Raw genomic sequence first — 21,390 nt, 5'->3', positions numbered from 1 at the left:
ATCCTGTGTGACTTACAAGTCTGTTCTTTTGCCTCCATGAAGTACTCTCTGGGAATTTTCCCAGGCAGAAACCACCTACTTTTACTGCTATTAAATACTCTCCCCACCCCTATAGATTTTCCCTCATCATTCTTATTTATCTGTTTGAGAACTTAACATTTTCACTTGGAGATTTATCTTTACATACACATTTTATCTGTGACATAATGATTGTGATCAGAATATCGCTACCTTATAGTCTACACTTCCCCAATTGGCAGGGTATTTTTAATTAATTTTTTTTTTCATCTTTAATTTGGAGTGAGGTCTGAAATTACATAGTTATTTGGGTGGGAGTCGGGACCAGTCTTCTAACTTGTAGAAACATTTTCTTTCTTGAACCCCTTCCTCCCAGACTGAGGAGATCATGTAGGGTCACCCTTTCGGGAAGGGACAGGGTCATCTGTGAAACTTCATCTCACATTTCTTAAAGTCTGTTTCAATATAAGGGAATTCTCTTCTTTCATTCATTTAGCACATAAAACACGACTGTCTAAGAGGTCAAGATACATCTTTTAAAAAGAAAACTGGTTCCATTTTCAAGTAATATGCCCCATATGTTTTTCTTCAATGCCCAGACACTTTCTCAGCTGAAGCACCCACCTCTAGATACAAAGCAATGGGTCTAATCGTTACTCTAAAAAAGGTATAATAAATAGACAATGGAGCGTCCAGAAGGCCTGGAAACACAGGGGCAATAGTGCATGTACTGAATTTTCTCAGACACCCCACAATTTTGAAGAAATTACGACTTTTTAAAAAAATTTGTTTTGAAAATAATGTAACAAAAAAATGAATAAAATTTTAAAGGCAGTAGTAGATTGTTCCAAAGGTCACAATTCCTAAATGCCTCCTAAAGGAAGTGATTATATAACTCCAAGTCCGCTACCTTATAAAGCTAATCATATCCCCTTCTCACATGAAGTGTAATGCCAGGGAAATAACCATAACAAACCACTGTGGGTCTGGCCGTTAATCTCAGCATCATTACAAAGTCCTGCGTGTCGGCCAGTGTGTAACCAGCCTTCTTTTATCATTGTCAACACCTGCAGGTGTGGTATTGCCCTGGACGCATGGATGCTTCCACTGGCTGAAGAAGTACTCTCCGATTTTTCTCAGCCCCTTTTTTTTATCAACTCTGAACGGTTCCAAAATCCTGCTAATATCATAAAAATGAAAAAATGCGACTCACCTGGTAAAGAAAGGAAAATGATTACAATCAAGTAAGTGGCAGGAACTGATTTATTTCATCTGAAACAGAAACTTAAAATGTGGATAAACATCAACAGATATCATGGGGTGGCCATTAAAGTATTGTTAAGTTTGTTGTTTTGATTTTCAGTAAGGGAGAACCTTAGAACATCTGAGGCTCCACGTGCATTTAGGCTCACTGCTTTTAAAATGCAAATTACTATGTGACACTCATATAGTGATAATTAAAATCTGTACAGGAAATGTGCTATTGTTACGTAAGCCTAAGGTCAGGTTACACATTTTGGGGGCTGGGGTAGGAGGGAGCATTCCATCAGCAAGCTGGATGAGGAATTCTTTAGGAAAAAAAGTCAGATCATTTGTTGAGACCTGCAATGTATTTACCTATTTGGAAAGAATATGAATTTATGAATTCCCCCAAACTATAATGGGGTCCCCCTTTGTCGGCAATATGCTTATATCATGGACGTGAAAAGAAAATGCCAATAGGGTTTTCAGCTCACAATAAGATGTTACAAAGAGGGAGAGCTCACCCCTCTCCTACCTGATACCTGGTTTATTTAGAACAGGGGTGTCCAAACTGCGCCCCGCAGGCCAACTGCGGCCCACAATCCGTTTTTAATTGGCCTGCAGCAAATTCCAAAAATATATTTAGTTTACTTAAATAAACCAGGTGAGGCAATACGTACTTCACCTCGAGTGAGTGGCCCGGCTGTTTGTGTTTTTTACCACATATGGCCCTTGGTAAAAAACGTTGAAAAAAGTTTGGACACCCCTGATTTAGGAGAAAAAAAGAGACAGGCAGGAAAGAAATACATACAGTATAGGTAATAAACACTACAGGATCAGAGAATGGAGGGGGTCTTTTCCAACAGAGATGGTCAGAAAAGGCTGCTTGGAAGAGATGGGAGTACAACTGGGTCTTGAAGGATCGAGAGAGCTTAGATAGATGGCAAGGAAAGGTCTAGATAAGGTAAGGACTTCAATATAGCGTATTTGTATATGCAAGTCCAATTCTAGAAGAGAAACAGTATAGAGCACCTAACCTTTCCTCCACCCTACTTCCTACTAGGCTCTCACGCTATCTTTTTCTTCTCTTCTCTGCTAGAAACCTTGAAAGAATAGCTTGTATTTAATATTTCATGTCCTTACTTCCATTTTCTTGACTCCTGTGGTCTAGCTTCCTGAACCCCCACCACTGTGCTGAAGCTGGTCCTACTGAGCGCATAAAAAGCCCAGCAGCCTGTCTGCAGGGTCACCCTTTCTCTCTGCATCCATTTCATATTGTTGACTATCCCTACTTCTGTGGATACCACAGCCCTACTCTTTCCTGCTTCTCTTGTCATTAGGCTGCTCCCGCCCTTTCTCCCCCACCCTCTCTTTCTCCTCAGGCCAGTCCCCTACTGTTGGCAGCATCCAGGCTTCTGCTCTCAGCTCTCTCACCACCCTGTGCCTACCTTCTTGATGCGTCTGGCTCTGTTTTGAGTGTAGATAACAAAAAGGATGTCAGTTTGCTGATAGGCAGCCGCAAAGTGAAAAGGGAAAATGTGTACCAAGTGGGGCTGAGAAGATGTGTTTTAACCCTTGGGATTTTTTGAGACTGGGAAGTCTGGTTTAGAGATGTCTGGCCACAAATTGGAAAGGCATAGACTTTGGATATTATAGAGGAAAACCTTTGGAGTAGATGAGGCCACAAAGTGAGAAAAGAATTGGTTTGCGAGTAGAACCTTGAGAACGGCCTACATTTAGGCGAAGAGCTAGTAAAGAACAGAGTGGAGGAAACGAGGTGAAGGTGCAAATATCAAGGAAACAAAGAGGAAAAACATGCAAGAAAATCACGTGTCAAATGTCCCAGAAGTGATAGAAAATGAGCACTAAAAAAGGCCATTCTATTCGACGGTAGGCTGTTGGTGAATTTAAAGTGCAGTATAGTGGTGTTTGTAAGGTGCTTACAGTTTAAATAATACAAGAAGTGTTGTGTTTTGTTTTTAACCTACTTAATCCAAGGCTAAAATCTAAAGTGTTTTTGATTATCATCAAATAGATATCAAAAGTTAAGTGGTAGTGGTAAGGGAGCAGGATTCTGGCTCTGAGTTCAGCGTCCCTCCAACATATAACACATTCCATCTACTCAAATTGCAAGTATCCTAATCCTCTAAAAAGCTGGAATCATTTCTTCTACAAGACAAGATGCCAAGCAAGACAGGAATCTTGGAATTGTTTCTCTAGAAGGAAAGATGCGTAGGTATGGTAGGATCCCTACCTCAATAGTCTGTGACCCTCAAATTCATACTAAGGAGATCAAGTCAATAAGTTTTGTTTCTTTGGTTATTGGTAAATAAGTCATCCAGGCTAGTATCTTTCCTGCACCCTAACTACAAAAGTAATTTGATCAAGCAATGTGATTTGTGAAATGTCTCATTTATCTTTCAGGGGTTCAGTCCATCAGAATTTTGCTGACTTCACTTTTGCAACTGGCAAAATTATTGGACTTATGTTTAGCTTACAAGGAACAATAGATTCGAAGGTAGCTATTGATCTTAGCAACAAAGCTTCACTGGCATTCTTACAGAAGCATTTAGGTAAGAAACTGATATTCTTTCGTGATACACACCAGATGATGCTCAGGACACAACTATCCTAACACAGCCTTAGTCCCATTTTAACAAGTCTCCAGTGGTTTACAATTTGACATAGCAGTAAATCAGTTTGAAACCAAATATTTGAGCAATTTAATTTTGCTGTGTTGCATACCACATGGTAAGTCGGCTTATGAAAGCTAACGAACGTCTTTCCGTGAAGCTTGAGGTGGACCTCCATGCTGAGGACCCTGTCAGCACAGGGCCTCAAACCCATCTCGCATTAAGATGCAGCCGCTGAAGCGGCCTGGCTGCACGCGGCTCCGCAGAGAAGAGCGGGTTTCCCTGATCATGACGCAAACTCTACAGTGTGTGGTGTTATGCTGCCATCTCGTGGCACTCCACTGTTTAGTGCGCTCAAAAGTTGAATGTTCATTAACATTTCTATTTTACAGAACTTCAGAAAGATTTTGATCAGTGGAATGATTTGATTGAAGGGAAAGATGAAAATCTTATTCCAGGGACCAACATTGACACAGCCTAGCAACATGGCAATCTACAGAACTCTACAGGAACAGAGAAACAGAATTTAGATTAAAAGTCTTTTTTTCCCCCAAAGTCTTATTTTAAAACGGTCTCAAAGTGTGTGTGTGTGTGTGTGTGTGTGTGTGTGTACACGCACATGTGTGATTTTAATGTATTTTCCCAATGCACTCATATTAAAACATTTAGGCTATACCATACTAGTGATTGAAGCTTCGATTAACGTATTTTTCCTTCAAATGTAAACTGCTGTATAAAATTCATACCAGCCTAAATTTTACTTTTCCTAAAATTATCCTTTTGTAGTGCTCAAGTTGATAACTGTTTTTACATTTCTTTAATGAACAAGGATATTAAAATAGGCATGATGCCAATGAAAACATGTTGCAATAGCATAATACTCCCTAAAAATGCAATAAAAACAGATTTTCTTGCCTCTCTTTTCTATTATGAGCCGTAGAATTGAGTTTTCACAACATGGCATTCTCAGTAGAATTTGGCAGCACTGCCCTTTACTTCTGGTTATGTTAAGAAAAACTGGATCAAGCAGATAATAAAGTCATTGCTTTACACATAATTAGTGATACTATACAATTTGAATATGACGACTACCGTGTTTCCCGAAAATCAGACCAGATCTTATATTAATTTGTGCTCCAAAAGACGCATTAGGGCTTAGGTTCAGGGAATGTCACCCTGAAAAATCATGCTAGGGCTTATTTTCTGGTGAGGTCTTATGTTCGGGAGACATGGTAGATGGGGAGTGAACAAGGGTAAGAATATTGGAGACAAGGCAAAGATAGCAGAATAACAGATGAAAGAAAGTTGGTAAATTTACTTTAATGGTTTATCTCTGGTGGGTTCTACTTACCGTGTTTCCCCAAAAATAAGACCTAGCCGGACAATCAGCTCTAATGTGTCTTTTGGAGCAAAAATTAATATAAGACCTGGTATTATATTATATTATATTATATTATATTATATTATATTATATTATATTTTATTATATTATATTATATATTATATAAGACCCGACATTATATTATAGTAAAATAAGACCACATCTTATATTAATTTTTGCTCCAAAAGACTTTAGACCTGATTGTCCGGCTAGGTCTTATTTTTGGCGAAACACGGTACTAAAAAAAAGGTGCGTAAGACAGGCCAGAGATTCCAGCTATTACAAATTAAATTAGTTATTCACCCAAAACCTGGGAAGGCTAACAAAGGAAACACTCAGAATTACTTTTAACTGCTTTATTTTCCAATTAGTTTTATTTAATGAATGTTTTTAATTTTATAGGAAGTAGAACAATAAATGGAGGTAAAAAGATACTTTAAAAATTATGTACTTATGCATCTGGGAGTCAAGGAAAATGTTGTTTGTTTGTTTTGCTTGTTTCCCAACGAGTATAAAAACTTATGCCACTTATTAGTTAAATGTATTTCGGTCTAAGTATGGTCTTGTTCCTATGAATTCTCCATAATTAGTGTAATTAAGCCTGTGTGAACAGGCATAATCAGTACTTTGTAAGTAAGCCCGGTTAACTATTACTATTCCATCCCTACCCTTTTTGCCCAGTTAATAAATAACAGTGTGTTCTGATTGGGCACTTCAGGCCTATCTTCATGTTTTAAGGTGCAAAATCATTCGTTTGGAGGAATTTGGTTTCTCCTATCCTAGGCCACTCGGATTAAAAATGTTAAAATATAGAGTTAAACTCCTCAGCGTGAAATTGAAGGCTTTCTATAATCTGGCCCTAATGCATCTTCTCTGACCCTTTTTCTCAGTAATTCACAAGTGTATCTTCTACATGAATGAGCAAAACTTGTCTATTTATTATCTCAGGATATTCTCATCTACCTCAATTATGTTTAATGCAAAACCCTCTCCTTTCTATTCACTGGAATTATACTCAGCTTTTAAAGCGCTTAATTCTCACTGTTTCTATCAGGCTTCAGGGTCTGATAATGTTTCATACACACATCTTTTTCCTGCTCTCATGTAGCAAACCTTCTACTCATTTTAGAGATGAATAACCATCCCATTTGTATTGATGTCCCATTCAATTGCATCTCTTTAAAATCCTTTGTTGGTGGCACAACAAAGGAGAAAATAACTGCTGAAAGGATCCAATGAGTTAAGGTTAAAAAACAAAACAAAACCCACCTAGCATAGTACATACCGTGTTTCCCCGAAAATAAGACCGGGTCTTACACTAATTTTTGCTCCAAAAGATACATTAGGGCTTATGTTTAGGGGATGTCATCCTGAAAAATCATGCTAGGGCTTATTTTCCAGTTAGGTCTTATTTTTGGGGAAACATGGTACTGAGTATCTTTCAGGGAAAAGAAGGAACTATTTATCGAATTCCTACTCCTTTTCTTACTTTACATACATTATTTCTAATCTTAAAAACACAGCAAGAAAGGTTTTATTATTCCCATTTTACAGACGAGGAAGAGCAAAGCTCCAAAAGACATTACCTAACCCGCCCAGGTCACACATCTGTCTACAACTATGTAGCATCTGTTTCCTAAAGCTAGGACCTGGACTTCGCATATTGCCACCTATACAAAAATATGCTTAAAAGCATGGACTTTGAACGTTAGATGGATCCAGGTCTGATCAAGCCTCTGAGATTCACTAGCTCTTTGCCCTTAGGCAAGTTATTTTTCTCTAAAAAGCTTCAACTTTCTCACCTATAAAACATGGATAATATTAATATGCACCTCCGAGTAAACGTTAAATGAGAAATGCATTTAAAGTACCAGTGTGTGACTAAAACATAGAGCTAACAATTATTAATATTACTATGTTGCCTCTAATTGTAGAATTGTGGTTCCATTACTCCAGGTATTCCACAACCACAGATATCACAGAATCCTGTTTCATTTTTCATGAAATGAGACCACTACATCTTTATGGATAAACTTTATTCAAATATTGTGTCATGTTAGAATACTTCCAAATTCAAACAAGATATTAGTCAAACGTTTAACTAGACACACAAGACAAAACTTCGGAAACAAAACAAAAATTCTGAAGGAATTTCAAAGCTATCCTCTGAAGTAGGATCGTATATTTGTCATAAACCTCTAATTTTCTATTTCAATTTAAATACTATATTCAAAAGAAACCAAAGTAGTTGGTTTTTTTTGAAATATGCGTAATATGTTGGAAAATTGGTTAGCAAAATCAATCCTCCCAACTGATTAGAAATATAATACATTTAAAGGGAGAGGAAAGAGCCCAGATCCACATATACAGCAACATCCCTATAAATACACTGCACAGTCAACCTGAGACCTATTTTGTTTTTAACACATACCAAAACTTTCAAAAATGACAACTTCTTTGGATTACACACTGTCAATCTGCTCAAATACTCTGTTTTTCCGGAGTAAGATGCCACTTGTTTAAGAATAGCTTCTGACTGACTGGTCACCATCTATGGATCCACAGTTAAACCTGTATCACCTCCAAACCCTTTTTCTGAAACAAGGAAGGAAAACCTCAATGTGAGAAAGAAACAGGAACATGAGAAAATTGTTTACATGGGTGCCACCATAACAAATTTAATGTCCTCTAAAAAATGGGGAGAGAGGCCAGAGGAATATTCTAATTACTACAGAGAATTCTTCCTTCAGAAACGATTTTTTTACTCTGTTTTAGTATTTTGGCTCTCACACTCTATTATCAAACTAAGTTTCTCTAGGAGATTATGAAGTTGGCACATTTTCCATTTTGCTCGCATGTTAACAAGGCTGATAACCAGTTAGTCCGTTGTTCTCTCTGATTCGTGTGTATTTTTCACGTAATACTGAAGCCACGAAGAGCTGATTACATTTTCAATTTGCCTCAGTTCTAAGAACCAGTGTGATACGTACTTATGAACATGATCATGCATTAAGCAAGAACTTCCAACAAATTAAATCTTATCACGTAGATAAACTAAAAATCTAGAAATTCCAATAGATCATTTGAACATGTGGACTCATTAACATTGAGAAAATCCTTTTAAAATATGAATTTATCATATTCACAATTTAACTTTCAAGACTAATTCAATCATAAACAAACTTCCTATGTATTTCAAGAATTCCTCTTTTTGGGTATTTATCCCCATAAGCACATTTAACATTTTTAGCTAAAGTGTTTTGTTTTCCTACTACTAACATCCAAAGAAATTGATAAACCATTTTTCTTTGAGGATTCAGGGTAATGGTATCTTTAAGATTTGGCATTCTGGGTGATAAAAGTATTTTGTTTTAGAACACAGTTACCTTTAATTGCGGTATCCTCCGATGACATGAAGTAAAGGTCTTTTCCCAGGCCTGCTTGGAATATAGCCTAACAAAAGGAACCTTTGGATTACAACCAGTTTTTTATTATAGGAACAAAATAATTAAAATCAGAAAGGGGACCACAGATAAACCAGAAAAATGGTATAACCAACAAAAAGTAATCCTTTTAAAAGTACGACAATCTGATTTTATAGTGAAGAATCACCTCAAGTACATTTTTTATTCTTCAACTGCTCATTTCTCTGGACCATCTCCACTGGTGCTTTCCACACAAGGGATAAAGTACCCTTTTCCAATTTTTAGCTCCCAAACGTCCACGACTCTAGTGGTGTCTGGTGCATTGTTCAAGGGGCTGCTGTTCAAACACATAACCGATGCTTTATTAAAGACTTACTGAAGAGGGATACTTCTTCTAGATTCTTCTCAACACCTGAGAGCATCCTGTGTATGAATGATGTTTGTACAGAGATGAATGCAGGAGACATATTCTTATGGTGAAATAAAATAGCTCAGATGCAAAAAAAATGTAATCAAACAGACTCCCAGATTATAATGACTTGATGTATCACAAAAAAAAAAAAATGGTCATGCATAACGTAATGACTCACAATATTCACTTTTGAAGTGTAAAACCAGCTCATCTGCAGACAGGCATCTAAGTTTCTTCAAATTTAAGGAAAGGATCATTTAACTGTCATTAAGAACCTAATAAAAATGTGAAGTCTTGGGGTGGGCCCGGTGGCTCAGGCGGTTAGAGCTCCATGCTCCCAACTCCGAAGGCTGCCAGTTCGATTCCCACATGGGCCAGTGGGCTCTCAACCACAAGGTTGCCAGTTCAACTCCTCGAGTCCCGTAAGGCATGGTGGGCAGCGCCCCCTGCAACTAGAAAACGGCAACTGGACCTGGAGCTGAGCTGCGCCCTCCACAACTAAGACTGAAAGGACAACAACTTGACTTAGAAAAAAAAAAAAAAGGCGTGGAAGTACACACTGTTCCCCAATAAAGTCCTGTTCCCCTTCTCCAATAAAAAAAAAAAAAAGTGAAGCCTTACTCATAGATAGTTTCTGTATTTGCTAATTACCTAGGTATTAATAGTTGTGTCTATATTATTCTATGAACACTTTAACACTTTAAATCATCTTAAATGATTCTCTACTATTTGGCAGGGGTGGCACAGTTTATCCAAAAACAATACTGTAAGTCTAGATCGATGTATTTGTCTGTGGATTCTTAAAAATTAGTGGAAAAGATCAGAATGTAAAAGTTTTAGTAAATACTAATGCAACATTAGTGAAGCAGACTGTTATTTTTGACAAGTAAATATTGGAAGAAGGTGAAGAGATATGTTCAATGATCTTTCATAGTGAAACTTTTCAAACTACCTAAATGTCCAACACGAGGACAAATGGTTTAATAAATTATTGACCATTAATGTCATGGAATATTCTGCACTTATAGCCTTCTTCTTGCAGCCAAGATGGATAAATCAAATACAGTTTCTCTCTTACATTGACCACAACTAAAAATTCTGGAAACAATACAAAATCAAGTACCCGTGGACTCTGAAAAGTAAGCAAGAACAGGCAGAATGAGGACTGAACTAAAAACTTGAATAATAACTTGTAATAGGGGTGAGTTTCACAGGTATATTCTCTCTCTCTCTCTCTCTCTCTCTCTCTCCTCCTTGTCTCCTAGGTTTGACCTGAGGTTGGACCAAATCAGAGCTGTCCAGCTGCGGTGGACAGCAAAACTCTGTGAGAAATCCCTTATTTCTAGCCAGTGCACTGGGAAAAGAGGCCTCTGAAGGCTAGAGAATTGGGAGTAGGTAGGAAATCCTTTCATCATGTTTGTTTGTTTATTTGTTTGCTTTCTCCTGGCCCTGTCTTGAAATCTGCTCTAGTCATGGCCTGGGGACAGCAGTCACAGTGCAGGCACCTAAAAGTCTTGACAGCAGACTCTGGCTGTGGAACTGGGAAAAGGCCCTCTGTGATTTGAAGAGTCGGGGGAGGAAATTATTATTTTTTTTTCTCTTTATCTGTTTCACTCCCAAGGCAGGCTCAAACTCCCAAGGCATGGCCGCTCAGAGGGAAAACCTTGCTAGAAATATGCGTTCCGGCCAAAGGACCAGAAAAAGGGATCCCTAGGGGCTGGATGAAAGAGGACCCTTGGAATCTGAAAGTGTGGAAAAAATCTCAGGGAGGAAAAAAATTGGAAAATGTGAAACCCTCATACTAATACTATATGTGAACTGATGTGGGTCCCAAGGTCCCCCCTGAATTATGCACATACAGGAGAGAACCAACCAAGCATAGTAAAGTCTTTCACACCTCAGCTACAGCATAAACCACTGCCCGAGGTCCACACTAATCCGAGTGGCTTATGTCCTGGGCAGACCCTAACATTATAGCAAAGGCTTTGAAAATTAAACTGACACTGGAGCAGCAAACACAGAAGCACAGACAGAACTTGCGGTATGAATCTAACTGGCTTGATCACCTGTTAAAACAAAAACTTTGATATTTTCTAAAGGATTTTAACAGGATCCAAAGTCTTACAACATAGTATTGAAAACATTCAGGGTATAATACAAAATTACTCAACATAAAAAGAACCAGGAAAAGTTAATCGTTTCTCAAGATAATCAGCAGATGCAAACCCTGAGATGACCAGATATTGGAACTGTCAGACACAGACTTTGAAGCAAGAAGTTCAACAAACTCCAAACAGGATAAACTCAAATGGCATGGGAAATTGCCCACCTTGTAATTTTAAATGCAAAACACAGAATATAAACCTGTATGTAGAAAGAAGGCAACCATGTTCAAAATATGTAGATGATATACGAGTATTTCATATAAACAGAAAAACTATGAAATAACACCAAACAGATCAATCTGTTTATCTATGGATGAGTGTATTATAGGTGATAGATACTTGCCCCTTTTTAACTTTGCCATTTTCCCAGGATTTCTGCATCAAATGTATTGTATGAAGATCATGAACACTAAGCAATTTTCAGTTTTTAAATCCCAAAATAAAAATCAGGGAGTAAAACATTAATAACTAGCTTGCCCAAAAGGATGTGTTGTGGCATAAAGTCCAGACATACTGATTTTGTCATTGCTGTTTTTCATTTTTGTTATTACAATATCAGTACTTTTTCTCTCCATTATTTTTAAACATAAGGGCTTTGGAAATAGTTTGTCACCTTTTAAAACGAAGGACAATGCTCTTATGAATTACTATTTCTATACTTCCATACCTCAGATGGACTCTTGTCCAATTTGGGTATGCCATTCCAGACATTCTCAGGGTTTACTATTTCTTCCATGCCATTTGAAAGGTTCAAAACCTACCAGAGGAAAAAAAATAAATCATAAAAATTTGTAGTTTCCAAATATTGTAACTGATGTAGGGTGGGAAAGAGATGGAGAGAGTTAGAAAATAATGCTAGTAAATGCTTTGTGGAAGAGGCAATGGCTAAAGTAAACCTTTAAAAGATAAGTGGAAATTAACCCATTTGCCAAAGGGATAGAATATAGGCAAATAGAACTGCATTACTAAATACATCAAAGAAACCAAGCAGAATAGTTTAGTACATGTAAGAGAAATCAAACCGTTGGATGTTCATCTGATATAAGGTACAAAACACACAGGAGTAAGACCTAAGCCTAGATCGGGCATCGACACTTAACCCTGGAGGACCAACCATGTTAATGAGCTTGACTTTTCTATGTCAGTGATTCTCACCAGGCCAGTGATTCTCAAATTTTAACGGTGTAAGAATGCACAGTCCTGGTCCTATGCCCAGAAATTCTGAGTCAGCCAGCCAGGGCACGGCCCAGGAATCGACTGTTTAACACCCCAGGTGACTGGGATACAGGTGGTTTTCAGATCACAGGAGAAACACCAATAACTGGAAATGCCCAAGAAGTTCTACACCCAGGAAGGAGGTAGTCAGATTTACATCTGACAAATTTCACACTGGCAGTGTGAAGAATCCATTGAAGGAAGACTGGAAGAAGTAAACCAAACAGAAGGTTATTAGAGTAATCTGGTTGTACAGTGAGGGGCTTAACCAAAGTAGTGGCACGAGACATACAAAGTTTAACTAAGAGCTAAGAAGTGGAAGAGTGTGGAACTTGGTGACTGATAGGATTTCCGGGGTAAAGGAGATGAAAGAGCCTAAGATGATTTCTTGCTAGGATGCTTATATGCGAACTTGAGAAATGAGTTTTGCACTGCATCAAAATATCAGGGGGAAGGAGCAGGTAAACATCCGTTTCATTGCGTTTTCTCATCTGATCACATTTCCTTAATAGTCTGCAAGTGCATTTTGAGATGAAGTACTTCAGCTTTAACTTACCCTTGTGCCTTCTTCAGCTCTTTCCAAAATCTCACATTTAGACCAGGTGTTTCTTAGACTTGACCACACAACACATTTGGATCCAACATTAAATCCTTTCAGAGAATAGGTGTTCTCTGGTTGAGCTGCCAAATTGAATACAGTGAGGCTCAGTGCATACCTCTCAATTCCTTAATGTTAGATACACAAGCAAACGCAGAATCTACCTTTTCTATTCCTATATAATCACTAGCAGGTACGGTACAACACATTCTAAGCTTGTCACCTTTCCTTGATTTTATTTTAAATTCTTCCAGGGGCCTCTCCCCATGTAATTCCTTACCCCTTTCCTCAAAAACCATCACCACGTGACGTGTTTTAAGGATGTGAGTCTGATTCTAACATTAAAAATTACTACTAAAAGCTGGTTAATATTGCTACGTGGTATGGTCTATGGTTACAACCACTTCTACAGCAAAGCAGCATGTTGCAAGTGAGCAGACAATCTTATCACAAGGCTATTACGTGTTATCATTAAAATGTAACAACGGGGACTAAAAATTTAGTGTATTATTTAAATAAATTATCATATATCCACAGGATGGCATACGATGGAATTAAACCATCTTGAAAGCATATTTAAGAGATTGAAATAAAGCCCTGCGCACTGTGTTCTTAACTGTATGTAAATACACACACACACACACACACACACAGAGAGGGTGAAAGACCACAGAAAGGAAGTACGCCACAGCTTTCACCGCAGTCATTTCCTGGTGGTAGGACTGTGGTGATTTTCATCCTCCTCACTCTATTGAGAAAACCTATTTTGCACAGCGGCTCAAATTAAATAACATAAAAACTGACATTTAAAATGTCTGACATATATTAAAAAAAAATCCCTAAAAGTTACCCATTTCATTTAACTTTTGTATTTTATTAAATAGACAAGAAAATTGCGGCAGAAATAACTTACAGAAAAGTTACTGACAATAAATGTTCTCCAATATTTACTCACGGCTGTTAACTTTTTTCCATTAACATAGGCTCCCTAAATCTAGTTTTTGTTTAAGAGCTTTTAAATGAATGTCAAGGTATATGCATGAAACCAAACACCAGAGTTAAAATTTGAAAACTCTGCTAAAATGATCCCCATCGTAAATTCTGGCCTACAATAGTGCTTGGCAAAGGAACGGTATGTTTAAAAAACAAACCAACAAAAAACTTACTAGAAAAAAATAACCTCTTGATTTTTAAAGATGTTTTGTTTACATTTTAATGTGATTACTTTTTGGAGAGGCAGATTTTAAGCATTCTATTTTTAATCACAAAATAATTCAGTATTTCACCCAGCATGTGAAGTATTATTTAACACTGATTTCACAATGTAATTTCCCTATGTTTAAAACACCCTCCAAATCTGATTCTCTTTTCAAGTTTTAACCTTTTCCTTAAAAAATTAATCTTTAAAAATTCAAATAAGAATTATGTTCTTTAAGACAAATAAGTAATTTGGAAAGACACTAAGTTAAATGAAGACGAAGGGAAAAAATTTACATACCGGAGACATAATCTGGTAAAGCATTACTGTGTTTCCTTCCATCTCTGGATTCTTCTTCAGAGAACAAGGAAGTGAGTGATGAAATGGCATCTCTGTTTTTATATCCTGTCAATTCTTCTTCATATATATTCATTTCAAGCTGCATTTGGGAATCACAATTCTGTCCATGTAGGGGCAATGGCAACCTATGTTCGTCCTCAGAACATTCTACAGAACTTGATTTTCTTGTGTCCTCAGCATACATGGATTCTTGGGCTTTCGGACTACCTCTTAAACACAAAGGGTTTATTGGGTCATCTAGACACAGATGGGCTGTAGGTAATTCTAGTTCTGGCTGTTTCTCGGCTTCGCAGCTGAGGGGAAGTTGCACTGTAAATGGCTGCAGGGTGGCTTCTGTGTCATAGCCTTCGGGGAGAGACACCGGTTCGGGCTCTTCTTTTTCTTCATCCCCGACTAGAGAATGCTGTAACTCAATAGATTCCAGTTCCAAGAATTCTTTTGATTCATCATCAGGGGAAAGTGGGACCTCAAGTGAAGTAAGTTCTAATATCTCCTCTGTTTCACTAGCACGCGGTAATAATAAAGTGTTAAATCCTGTAACTAGGTATTTATTATCAAACTTTGCTTGGTCAACCAATTGACATTCTTCTTGACTTTCCAGGACCTCCGTGCCAATTTTATCTTTCCTTGGGTTTTCAAAAGCTTCAAAAATGTTATCAGTTTCAGGGTCATAGAATTTATTTGGTTTGGTTTCAATAATGTTTAAGTCTTCTTTAATTCTCTCAGAGAGGTCATCTATCTGTGGTTCGACATACAGTGTTTTCTCTTGTCCAGCTTTAGTACTTGGTTTCTTAAGTCCAACCTCAGGACCGGGGGACCCAAGAGCTCCCTTTATCTCTGGGCCATTTTTTTCATAGGGCAGATCACTGTTACCAACACCAATCTTAGAATATTTCTTCATTTTCTCATTAATACTTTTGCCTTTGCATTTCAAGTCAACAATTGCTAAAGGGACATCGCAAACATCCTTTTTGATTTCTAATATTGTTATCTCCAACACATCTTCTGTTACTATTTCATAAAAATAGTCATTTCCCTCTGGAGGGCACACACCCTCGGAAAACTTAAATCCCGAGAGGCAACATGGAAAGGCTTGCATGGGAACCACCAAAAGTTCAGAAGGAATGTTGTAGAGTGCTTTTGGGTCCACAGAGTCTTCGATGTTTCCGAAGTCCACAAGCCTGATTGATACACGATAATCTTCACAAATATTGGTGATGAGAGCCCTATAATAATGTCCATCTTCTCTATATCTCACGATGCAAGGGTCTCCAACATGAGGACATGAGATACAACTTCTCCAATTTGTTACCTGTTCTCCCGCAGTTTTTACTTCTACTTCTAAATACTGAAGTTTCTGAGTATCAGCAAACTGACACCAAAAATATTCAGGCCCATCTATCACGGTGGCATAAGCTCTTACCATTTTCATCTTTGGATTATACCAGTTAAGAAATACCGAAGTGTCAATGTCTGTTTCGTTGACAGGCTTTGAAAAGTCACTTTTAATTATTTGAGTAGAACATCCTATTTCAGCCGTTCCAGTGAAAGCATATTTGCTAATCATATCTTCTGCTATGATCCCATGTTCATCAGCAAGAATAACTTCCCATCTGTCGTGAAATTTAACAAATTCACACTTAATTTGAGCCTCATCTGTCCTTTGGGAAAAGTAACGTACCATTTCTTTACTGTTTAAAATTTCAGGAACGCAAAGTCCCCTTAAGGAGCAGTGAAGGCACAAGCTTGGTAACAGTGCATTAATCACATCGAGTTTACCTATCTTGTTAGTTTGAACCACAGAAACATTGCCGTAATCTATAAATTGTACAGAGAGGAGGTCATTGGGTCGTTCTTCCTTGACCACAGCACGATACCATAAATTGTCTTCTGGAAAAGTGGTGCATATTACATCTCCCTTTTGCAAAGGTGGACCTGTGTAACATTCTGGCTTTGTTCTAACATTGTTTAATCTCTCTGAAAGAAAATTGAGTTCAGCCTCATCTTCTGTTAGTTGAACATAAAAGTCTGAAAGGTCATTTATATGAGAAATATATACAGTTGTCTTAAAGCCAGGCATTAGAGTCTTCTGAGGAAACTCAGAAAATTTTAGAGGCAAATCTTTGTTATATGACTCTCCTGTTTTACTCTCTGCAAGAGGGGTTTCAGGTTTTGTGGCTTTCAAAGCTGGTGGCTCAGCAAAAGTTTCTTCTTCTTTCATTTTTGTGGTTAATGAAGACACTTGATTATTTTTATTTCCCACAGATGCCTGATGTTGAGTGACTACGTTTGTTTTTGTTGAACTTTGTAAAAGTCTGAGTTCCTTACATGCTAAGCTGATCTTAGGTATGTATGATTCTCCCAAGATCTCCATATTGCATAATTTGGTCTCTACTGATTTACTTAAATAGTCTGCGGGTGACAACTTCTTATTTTCCGTTTTTACTTCAAGAGTGTCTGATGTAGCGAGTACGTCACTTTCTTTTTTTTTCCTTGTCCTTCCTTTGTAACCCAGTCGCCCTAACTTCTCATTAATATTAGCATTTATTTGAATACTGTCATCGTATAGTTCTATAATCAGTCTTCCATCTGGATCTTTTGCTACAACCAAAGCCTTCAGTGACTTATCTAAAACCGTCTCCTGAAACCATGTTGTAACTTCTTCTGGTATACAATCAGGAATATCAGACAATGAACACTTGACAGCTTGCATGGGCAAAAGTAAGACATCATATGCGTCACGAGGTATTGGAAGCAGACCGTCATTGGTTACCACATAAATGTTCCCAAAATCAACGAAGAAGATTTTATTTGGTTCTCTTTCTATCATGACCCCCCTATACCAATTTCCATCAGTGTACTTGGCGAGGCACAAAGTTCCAGGTATCAAGGACGATGTTTTTAAATTCAGCAGAACTTTACTTAGTTGTGTAATGTTACATGACAACTGCTCTAAAATATTTACATTTCTTCCTAGTTGGCAATAAAATGTCCAAGGGTCATCAACATGTGTTACATACACTGATTCTTCACTTCCAATTTTCATGTCATGAGTAGAATAGTAGTAAGAATGTAGCTGAACAGAGGACTCCAGAGGCTTCTGAAGTTTTACTGGTATCGCAAGTCCCTTTTCTACCAAAAAATGGCATACGCTCTGAAAGGGTGTTAGCAAATCCACGACATTAAACAGTTCTTCATCATGCATTGAGGCCAAAGCAAATATTGTGCATTTTAATTCTAGATTGTCTTCCCCTGCATTATGTACAAATTCACTGAAAGCGTGTATTGCCTTTTCATCCCAAACTAAAGGATTGTGACCAGTTGGCTGAATTAAATTATAAAGACTGCACCTAAAAGCCTGAGCCTTGACTTTGAGAAACTCTTCACTAATTGAATAAATATTCTTCACAGATACCACATCTTTGTCTCCATAATCTACAAATACTACTTTGACATGCTCTGAAGATTGTGCCCCACTGATCAAAGCTCTGGCCCATTTCCCATTTGCTGGTCGTTGTGCCAAACAAGCGGGGCTGGTTCCCTGGTAAGGAGTAGGAGTATCCTTGCAACAGTCCTGAATATCACACATTAGAGTTTTAAATCTTTGTACGTTCCTGGTTAGCTGGCACCAGAAATAGCCAGGGTTTTCAACATAAGACACTTTGACATCTACTGTACTTCCAACTTTTAGCGTTCCTTTACAAAAAGAGCCTGATATAATTTCCAAGAAATCCTGTACAAGAGGAGAATAAACAGATACTCTTTTCTCTTTTTCCTGTACAACTAGTCCAGCTGAAACCTTTGTAACAGCTGTTGTGTCAGTCAAAGCTTCTGAAGCAGATGTAGTTTTGTTGTCTGGCGCGGCTTCCTGTTCTCCTTTCTTGGCAGAAGACGGTTTGTTATTCCCAGCAGTAAAATGGTTTGAAACATGCCCAGGGGAGTGGGCATGTCCAGGAATATTTCCCTTTGTTTCAAATTCCTGATACTTGGCATATCCAGCTTGAGCAATGACCTTACTAATGTTTTCTTCCCCTGTTCTTGATTCATCAAGAATCTCAATAACATATTGATTATCCTGCTTATCAAGGACATGGATAACTAATTCTTTGTGGAGCACAGTCTTTTTAAAAAAGGAAATTGCTTCCTGGCTCCAAGTTTCTGCCAAAGGCCAAATATCAGCCAGGGTGCACCTCAGAGCCAATATTGGCAGCTGTCTAAACTGGGGAAGCAGCATCGTCACGTTATACCAGTCCACACTTTCTGAATTGCCTCGATCGACTAAGAACACATCCACACTCTTGTCATCTAATCTGGTGACCAGAGCCCGATAGTAGCCATTTTCTTTCCATTTGACACAGCAAAGGTCATCAGGTTCAGGTTTCAAAACTATACCATCCAGCCTACTGGCTGAGGAATAGAAACTGCACATTCTCCTCATCAACTTGCTGAAGGTGCCACTGTGTTTCCTCAACCTAATCCAAAACTCAGAAGGATTTTTCACAAACTCTACCTGGGCGTCATAGAAGGCATTCATCTTTAACCTGATAGATCGTAAGGCCAGGAGTGGAAGCTCTTCGTCCACTTCTTCAGCCGGAGACTGAGAGTGAAGAGCGATATCTGGTTCTTGTTCTTCCTCCTCCTGCTCCTCTATGCCCGGGTTCTGAAGAAATCGGTCAGCCAAGCAACAGGACTGGACCCCGAATACACAGTTAAGATTAAGCCCATCTTCTCCATACAGGGTGACATAATACACATGCTCAAAGGAACAGTAAAATTCAATTTTTGCATTCACTGCCTGGCCCAGTATCAGTGCCTTCAGGTCACCGACCTGTGACCGAGACCAGCCTCTCCCGCCGTCCCAGAGACCATACAAAGCACAAGGGTAGGTCACCACCGGCATTCGAAAATACTCAGGCAGCAAGTAGCGCAGGCTACTGCAACTCACTAATTCCTTCCTGCCAAAGTCAACGTGAAGCACCTGGGCACAGCGCTGGGGCCGAAAAGTCTCCAGCAAGAGCGCCCTGTACCAATGTCCATCCAACCCACAGGATGCACACGGAGAGCCTGGCTTGTCTGGGCTCTCCTGCTGCTCTTCCCAGGTGGCCACGGTGGAGTTCTCATCCCCTGTCCCCGAGGAATCCTGGTATATGTGGGCCATGCTCTCGGAGAGGTGGTGGATCTCTTGCGAGAAGCTCCGGAGCTGGCAGTGAACGCGGTGGGGATGGCACACTTGAGTCACCACTACCGGCTCCGTCACGCCCAGCTGCAGCTGGGGATAGAAGTAATCGAGGCCCGGCTGCTCTTGCTTGGGCAGGATTCGCTGGAAGACCGGGGTCCTGGAGCCCAGGCCACCACTGGTTGCCGAGAGGTAGCGCTTGAGCAGCGAGCGGAAGACGTTGTGGGGTACCTGTCGGGCCAGGCCGAGCTCCTGCATCTGCTGGGAAAGAGCAGGCACCTCCAGAAGGACCAGATGGTGGAGGAGCAGCACATCCAGGACTCGCCCGTGCACCTCCTTGCCCTGCAGCTTGCTAAGGAAGTCCACGGCGCTGGCCGGCCAGTGCTGGGGCTCGCCCCACCCCGCGCAGCCTCCGCCCGCAGGCACCAGGCCGGCCAGCACGCAGCCCAGCACCTCCGACGGCAGGTGGAAATACTCGCTGCGCCCCGGCACCAGCGAGCCCGCGTCGGCTGTGATGGTCCGGCCCTCGTCCAGCAGGAAGATGCGGCTCTCCTGCGCCTGCCGGCTGACCACGCGGCCGCGGTGCCACAGGAGCCCTACTTGCACCAGGCACAGCTCGCCCGGTGAGGCCGAGGTGCCGCCCAGCGCCCACGGGCCACACGTGGCCGCCGCTTCCTGGATCTCCCGGTTCAGCCGCAGGTACTCGTCCCGCCGCTCGCCCACCAGCCCCCATAGCTGCACGGGGATCACCTCACGATGCACGTCCACGAAGGACACCCGCAGGACCAGCGAGGCTCCCGGCGTCGGCAGTCCGGGCGTCGAGCACATCTCCGTGGGGCAGCGCGGCCACCACTCACTGAGCGATCAGGGCGGCGTGTCAGGCCCGCAAACACCCCCGCACCAACCCAGGCTCAAAGGACAGAGGGACCGAGGACTCCCGACGCGCGACCTCAGCACTCAGGCCGACCGGTGAGACCCCACGGCCCGACCAACCGCTCACCGTTGTGCTCAGGGTTGCGCGGCTGCGCAGGCGAGTGCAGCGCGCGGCGCCCCCGCTTCCGGCCGCAGGCGGCAGGTGGACCTGCGTGGGCAGCCGCGGAAGCCCGTTGGGGTGTGATCGCGGCCCCGAGGAGCGCTGGGGTGGCGTGAAGGCAGAAGGGGCTTGCAGGGCCCTTTAGGAGTCCCAGAGGTGGCAGGATTGGACACAACGTGCCTGTCCTCAGAGCACCTTCGACTCCGGAGGAGGCAGTGTGAAGGCTGGAGCAGTGTGAAGGCTGGCTGTGGGGAGACCCAGGCCAGAAAGGTACTTCCTTGTGGGTTGTCCTCCTATGCTGATGAGCCTAGTGAGCCAGGCCGGTGCTAGCCAGTGAGGGAGGGGACCGGAGACACGAGGGCCCAAACTCAGAGGTGCAGAGGTGGGGTGCGGAGCTCCCAGGCTGAGGGGTGCAGATGCACCTGTTCTCTGCAGGGCAGAGGGTTGATGCTCAGTGTTGTGTGCTCCAGCAAGTTGCTGACTCTCTGTAATGTGAACCTGTTTGATCACCCGAATCGACAGCGTTGTTAATGA

General features: G+C 40.6%; 2 protein-coding genes across 7 annotated transcripts in view; one reads left to right on the top strand and one right to left on the bottom strand.

The window, feature by feature from the left end:
- Positions 1–4,818, top strand: part of PLA2G7 (phospholipase A2 group VII) — a 40,715-nt gene extending 35,897 nt beyond the window's left edge. For all 4 annotated transcript variants that reach the window (XM_033096454.1, XM_033096434.1, XM_033096463.1 and 1 more), the window contains 3 exons: positions 1,092–1,262; positions 3,685–3,833; positions 4,286–4,818. In XM_033096454.1, coding sequence (XP_032952345.1) covers positions 1,092–1,262; positions 3,685–3,833; positions 4,286–4,374 — 409 coding nt within the window. In that variant the 3' untranslated portion in view covers positions 4,375–4,818. The remainder of the gene's footprint in view (positions 1–1,091; positions 1,263–3,684; positions 3,834–4,285) is intronic.
- A 1,833-nt stretch (positions 4,819–6,651) lies between these two features.
- Positions 6,652–20,757, bottom strand: TDRD6 (tudor domain containing 6). Of its 3 annotated transcripts, XM_033103668.1 has the most exons (5): positions 14,588–20,757; positions 13,048–13,172; positions 11,944–12,033; positions 8,661–8,727; positions 6,652–7,869 (listed from the first exon to the last, which is right to left on the bottom strand). In XM_033103668.1, exons 1-5 carry the CDS (start codon positions 20,649–20,651, stop codon positions 7,826–7,828), a joined length of 6,390 nt encoding a protein of 2,129 aa, XP_032959559.1. In that variant the 5' UTR covers positions 20,652–20,757; the 3' UTR covers positions 6,652–7,825. The 3 variants fall into 3 exon arrangements, with proteins under 3 accessions (XP_032959559.1, XP_032959558.1, XP_032959560.1); XM_033103667.1 differs by having other exon boundaries at positions 6,652–8,727; XM_033103669.1 differs by lacking the exon at positions 11,944–12,033 and having other exon boundaries at positions 6,652–8,727.
- Between the last annotated feature and the right edge of the window lie 633 nt (positions 20,758–21,390).

The sequence above is a fragment of the Rhinolophus ferrumequinum genome, chromosome 3 (genome assembly GCF_004115265.2).
Source record: "Rhinolophus ferrumequinum isolate MPI-CBG mRhiFer1 chromosome 3, mRhiFer1_v1.p, whole genome shotgun sequence".
In the NCBI taxonomy this organism is placed as follows: domain Eukaryota; kingdom Metazoa; phylum Chordata; class Mammalia; order Chiroptera; family Rhinolophidae; genus Rhinolophus; species Rhinolophus ferrumequinum.
This window is presented reverse-complemented; position numbering and strand designations above follow the sequence as displayed.

What these genes read in the sequence shown, in the direction of transcription:
- TDRD6 (XM_033103667.1), bottom strand. Translation starts at nt 20,651, where the DNA reads ATGTGCTCGACGCCCGGACTGCCGACGCCGGGAGCCTCGCTGGTCCTG. An exon ending in TTTACCAGATTATGTCTCCG is followed by an intron (nt 13,173 to 14,587) that starts GTATGTAAATTT and finishes TCAATTTGGCAG; the next exon opens with CTCAACCAGAGAACACCTAT. An exon ending in GAGCTGAAGAAGGCACAAGG is followed by an intron (nt 12,034 to 13,047) that starts GTAAGTTAAAGC and finishes TTCCTCTGGTAG; the next exon opens with GTTTTGAACCTTTCAAATGG.